The sequence below is a fragment of the Rutidosis leptorrhynchoides genome, chromosome 3, assembly GCF_046630445.1.
Source record: "Rutidosis leptorrhynchoides isolate AG116_Rl617_1_P2 chromosome 3, CSIRO_AGI_Rlap_v1, whole genome shotgun sequence".
Taxonomy (NCBI): Eukaryota; Viridiplantae; Streptophyta; class Magnoliopsida; order Asterales; family Asteraceae; genus Rutidosis; species Rutidosis leptorrhynchoides.
In genome coordinates this window covers 85,804,458-85,810,457 of record NC_092335.1, presented here as the reverse complement: position 1 = coordinate 85,810,457, position 6,000 = coordinate 85,804,458, and the positions used below count along the sequence as shown (strand labels likewise).

The window sequence follows — 6,000 nt, the reverse complement described above, 5'->3', positions numbered from 1 at the left end:
CACTGTTTAGTTGAAGAGGCTCATAACATACCGCTAATTTATAAGCCTTTCGATATCGACATACTACATATAACCCATAGTATCAAAATTAATGATTTGCTCAGCTTAGTTTGGTCCTTAATTTGCAGTTAAATATTCAATAAATTGAGACATTATCACACGTACATCAATTTATAGTAGAATTTAACTATACAAAAATGAATAAATTAATGATTGTAAATTAAAAAATGGAAGAATCAGGGTGGCATGTGCTTAAAGGTAAGAACACCTAGATTGTTCATACTTCGGGTCAAAAAAGATATATTAGTCGAACCTTTAGTTAGTGGTTCGAAAGTGTGACGGTGAGTTTAGATTTTGTGGATTAGTCGATCAAAGGAAACCATGATAACAATATGTAAACACACGACTAAGTATATTAGAAAGTGATAAAACTGATCTCGTTTGTGGTTCAGATGGCTCTTTCATCTTTGATGAAAATTAATTTTGTTATAAAAGTTTGTCTTTTTTCGGAAGAATAAAAAGAAAGGTCAAAAACCGTCAAATATAGAAGTGAGGTTTTTGAGGAACGAGTAAAATGATAATTTAAATCAGATCAATATACTAACTAATTAATATTATGATCATCATATGATGTCAAAATTAACTTAAAAATTAATTAATTTAGTTGGTTAGTGGACAATAATTTTAGTAGCGAAACTGCGGAAGGAAACAAGGGTGGGGGCACTAGTGGGCATAAGTTTACGGTGAAAGCATGACGTACGTACGTCTTTATCGAGACCCTCACGCCGTTTCTCATTTTTTATTATTTATTTATCATTATATTATACGTAGTACTCCGTAAACTTTAATGTATAAGCTAGTGAAGTATTGAAGTTGACATGTATGTCAGATTTGTTATGTTATGGTATATTCTACTGTATAGCGTTACGTACAAAGAGTCGAAGAGATTGTCCTTTAAAAAAAAAACTTGTTTTCATTATTATGTTGAGGAGACTTGGTGTTCAATAAGGATCTTAGCATTTACGATATCAATCGATCGACAAGAGAGTATAATGTAAACATTGTGATAACTGATGGGTTCTAGTATACAGTAATAGATTCGCAACTTAGTTACAACTAGTTGTGGAGCCCTCGCTTCGCGCCGGGGGCTTCGTTTTGAATGCGAGTTAAAAAAAAAAGTCTTGATCTATTTTGTAAAAAAGAATTTTTTTCGACATAACATTGAAGGGTTGTTCCTTTTGTGAAAGTTGCTTCTTTTAGCGTTCGGGTTTTATTTTAAAAAAAAAAGTTAGTAAAGTGGGGGTTCGATTTGTATTTTAATAAAAGTTAGTGGGTTAAGTTTGTGAAATTTGAAAAAAACTTTACGTATAAAGTGGGGGTTCGATTTGTATTTTAATAAAAGTTAGGGGGTTAAGTTTGTGAAAATTGAATATTAGTAAAAAAAAAGTTAGTACAGTGGGGGTTCGATTTGTATTTTAATAAAAGTTAGGGGGTTAAGCTTGTGAAATTTGGGAAAAAATATACGTATAAAGTGGGGGTTCGATTTGTATTTTAAAGAAAGTTAGGGGGTTAAGTTTGTGAAAATTGAATATTAGTAAAAAAAAAGTTAGTAAAGTGGGGGTTCGATTTGTATTTTAATAAAAGTTAGGGGGTTAAGCGTGTGAAATTTGGGAAAAAATATAAGTATAAGAGGGGGGTTCGATTTGTATTTTAATGAAAGTTAAGAGGTTAAGTTTGGAAAGATAAATAGTACTATTCATTTCCAGTTTACCTTTTAGATATAGGTATATAATACAATAAATGATTCAATATTTATTATCATTATTTATAACAATATACTCCGTATGTGCGAAAAAACACTCAGTTTTGAATTTTTCACTCTATATGTTAATAAAAATTCTAATGTTCAAAACTCATGTTTTACTCATCGGATTTATAAGTTATGTTCGACTATTGTTTTTCCTTACAAAAACCATGTGTGTTTCAATTATATTGTGTGAACGTATAAGGTCTAGGTGCTGGCGAAAATCTACATGGTAGTACTAGAATCGAACGTTTTGCACGAACAGAAACCACCAAGGAATTATGTGATTCAGACATGCGCGAGACTATTCGAGTTGACCTTGTGGAACATCATTCGATAAATCGTGATTAGGGGTTTGATTTACGAAATTTTTTAATCTATAGCGCGTATTAAATTTTTCGTATTTTTAAATAGATATGATTTTCCAATTTCAAGTTGCATAGAGAAGATGGTATTTTATTCAAGTGTATGCAACCTAACTAATTATTTAATGACCGTTATTGACATTTTTTTCATCGTTACCTCAAGATACACTGAGAGTGAGATTGAACTATCTTGTGATTATTAAAATGATAATCCAGCATGAAACATATTTTGTTCTGTTAGTTATTGTGTTGGTATTTTGTAGGTTATTTCTCTATTGTTGCTGTTATTGCATGCATTCTTTTAAAGATAGTTGGAAGTGGGCTTATTTTAGCTTGGAGCACACGGTGTAAGATGGAGTCTGTAATGACCCGAAAATTTTTGACCAAATTTAAATATAATATTATATAGTTTTGACACGATAAGCAAAGTCTATTAAACTGAGTCTCATAATGTTTGAACTATTTCCATGAATGCATCTGACCTTGACTATTTCCGACGATTCACGAACAATCCTTTGTAAATAAATATGTAAATACATATGTAGATATAAAGAAAATAAATATATGTATATATAATATTTTAAATTAATAAAGTATACTTTAGTTAATTAAAATTTATGTTGTTAAAAATAAATATGTATATATAAATGTAAGTATATGTATATTAACTTGAAATGATAAAATATAATACATAAAATAAGATACAAAATAATTAGATGTAATTAAAAATGCATATATATATATATATATATATATATATATATATATATATATATATATATATATATATATAAAATATAATGTACATGTATCATTATTATTATTATGTATATCATAATATATGAAATTTATAAATAATAACTATCCTATAAAAGTCATGATAAAATATATGTTATGAATTTTGAATTTTTCCACAACTAATAATATATAATCACAAGTTTGAATATAGTATTATATCAATATTATTATTATTACTCTCATTATTATTTCATGTTAATATTAATATATATATATATATATATATATATATATATATATATATATATATATATATATATATATATATATATATGTAGATAGGAAGTTTGACATTATTGATTGATTATTTTAATATATTTAGTGCTACTCTCATTATTGTTATCAATATTATTATTTGTATTGTTAATATATATATAACTAAAATATATAACTTGATATTACTTGTATTATTATTAAAAAGAATCATGATCATTGATATATTATTATTATTATTATTATTATTATTATTATTATTATTATTATTTGTTATTATTATTAATAAAATATTTTATTAAAAAAAACTAAAATAATAAATATATAGAAATAGATATATAACAGTCATTTTTTTTTGTTTTAATCTGTTTGTTCTCTTCTGATCTTGCACCCGTGAAGAAGTGGCCACCAATCCCACCAGATATTGTGTACAGCTAATAGATCCTTTTATTTGTTATCACTAGATGTCGAAACAGAAACCAGATGGAGATGGGAGAGCACAACGTTTTATTTATTTATTTATTTTTTTTCTCTGTTTTCTTCTTTTACTTGTACGCTGCTCATTTTTTTTTTAATTCAATTTCGAATCTGTTTTTCAAAAACTAATAATGTAGTTACCTTAGGAATCTTCCATTCAAACTATCTTCAAAATCTCGGTTTCTAATTCGTTCTAACGAGCAAGAATTGTCGAGTCAAAGTTTGTTATAAATAAAGTCAACAGATTCGTTCTTAGTAAAATTTGATTTTGTTTTGACGTTTCAAGTTCAATTAACGATTTGAAAAGTTTATATGAGTGATTAGAAACATACTTTATGTTATAACCTTGGCCTAAATCGTTCACGAAATCAAAACATCAATTTTTTTTTTAAGAGCTGCTACAGCAGCGACTGCTTGTTCTTATTTATATATTTTTTTTGTTTTTGTTTTCGTTAATCAAAAACACAGTTACAGATTAGTAAACGTTTTCAAGTTTTAAATAAATCAACAAACTCGTTATATTTGTTATTGAATTTGAGATTGGATTGATTCGATCTTGAAGAAGGAGATGAATAAGAAAACAGTTTAAACATGGGTTATAAACAATCGAGTGGGTTGTAAAACAGATAAGTGAAGTGGAGTAGACGGTTTGGTGTAATGTCGGATTACCGAGAGGTCTCGGGTTCAAGCCCAGGCGTAGGCAATTATTTTTTTTGAACACTTATGAGGTAGAATTTTTTTTTTCTTTTCTTTTATTATTATTATTATTATTATTATTATTATTATTATTATTATTATTATTATTATTATTATTATTATTATGATTAGTATTATTATTATACTTGTTATTATTATTATTACTATTATTATTATTATTGTGTAAAGTTATAAATTTATGATGATAAAATAGTTAGAAAACAACATAGTTGTTAATAATTATGAATTGAAAGTAAATATATTATGGTTTTGACTTAAACTTGGAAATATATGTATAAATCATAGGTATGATGTTAAGATTAATCAAAGATGCAAGTTATGATGATATATATAGCTATATGAAATAATCACATGAACACATACATATATATATATATATATATATATATATATATATATATATATATATATATATATATATATATATATATATATATATATATATATATATATATATATATATATATATATATATATATATATATATATATATATATATATATATATGTAAGACCCGTGTATTTTTATTGTATATAATGTGTAAATAGTAAACCGGGGTATAGAGTTTTCGTTATGTTGTAAAATGGAAGAAGTAGCTGAAACAGACCATATGCGCGCCGCGCAGATAGGGGCGCGCCGCGCAGATCCTGTCTGCCAGCTCATTTTTGCTTTTAATTAAATGGAAACGAGGGTATTTTGGTAAATGCACTTTAGAGCCGAATTTAATGCCTTTGGATCAGTTTTGGGAGTTCATTAATCACTCCCACAACCACCAACACTTATCCAAATTGATTTTAGTGAGAGAGTGAGTTTTAGAGAGGGAAAGCTCACTTTGAAGAGGAAGAAGAGGGTTTCTTGCTAAAGTCCAAGTTCTAAAGTTGTTCATCTCGTCAATTGCTACATCTTGATAGTTGTGGTATGCCATAACTTTCAATTCTTGTTTTGATTTCGTGTATGGGTTAGGGTTTGAGTTAGTGTTACTCATAAAACCCATTTGTTGGTAAATTTGGGGGTTCTTGGGTAAATTGGGTCATGTAGACTCAATTATGTGTAAGCTAAGGTTTTAAATGTATTAATTGTTGTTATGAAACCCTAATTGGCTAATAATTTGCTAGAACACCTTAAGGAAGTGAAAATGGGTGTGATTTGGGTATAAATGACCCAAAATGGGTGTATTGACTTTTATTGAGTCAAACGGGTCAAAATGGACCAAGATTGGTTAACGTTATTAGTGTTTTGTGTTAAAACCTAGTGATTTAAAGTGTATGAAGGCCTTGAGTGCCAAGAGTTAGGGTTTTTGGTAAGAATGACCCAAATTAGGGTTAAGTGTCAAAATGGGTCAAGATGACCTAGGATGGTGTGTGTTATGAGATTAGGCCAAGTTGATTGATTAATTATATGCTTGTGAAATAGGTACGTTACCTTGGAATTCAAGCTTGGTTTAATAATCACCGAAGGTTTAAGGTGAGTGGAATAATTATGCGTATGTGTATATAATGTATTTATTTGTGTTGCGTGAATGTGGCATTGTCGCGGTGTTCAAGACACCACATTCTAGGTAACGAGTAGTATTGTCGCGGTGTTTAAGGCACTACTCATTGTGTAATTGACTTGTGGTATTGTCGC

The 6,000-nt window shown here is 27.9% G+C and overlaps 1 protein-coding gene across 1 annotated transcript in view; it reads left to right on the top strand.

The window, feature by feature from the left end:
* Window positions 1–227: 227 nt before the first annotated feature.
* LOC139900160 (uncharacterized) overlaps window positions 228–6,000 on the top strand; it is a 100,839-nt gene continuing 95,066 nt past the window's right edge. Inside the window, exons 1-3 of the mRNA XM_071882954.1 lie at window positions 228–258; window positions 2,010–2,147; window positions 2,433–2,530. Of these exons, the coding sequence (XP_071739055.1) occupies window positions 228–258; window positions 2,010–2,147; window positions 2,433–2,530 (267 nt within the window). The remainder of the gene's footprint in view (window positions 259–2,009; window positions 2,148–2,432; window positions 2,531–6,000) is intronic.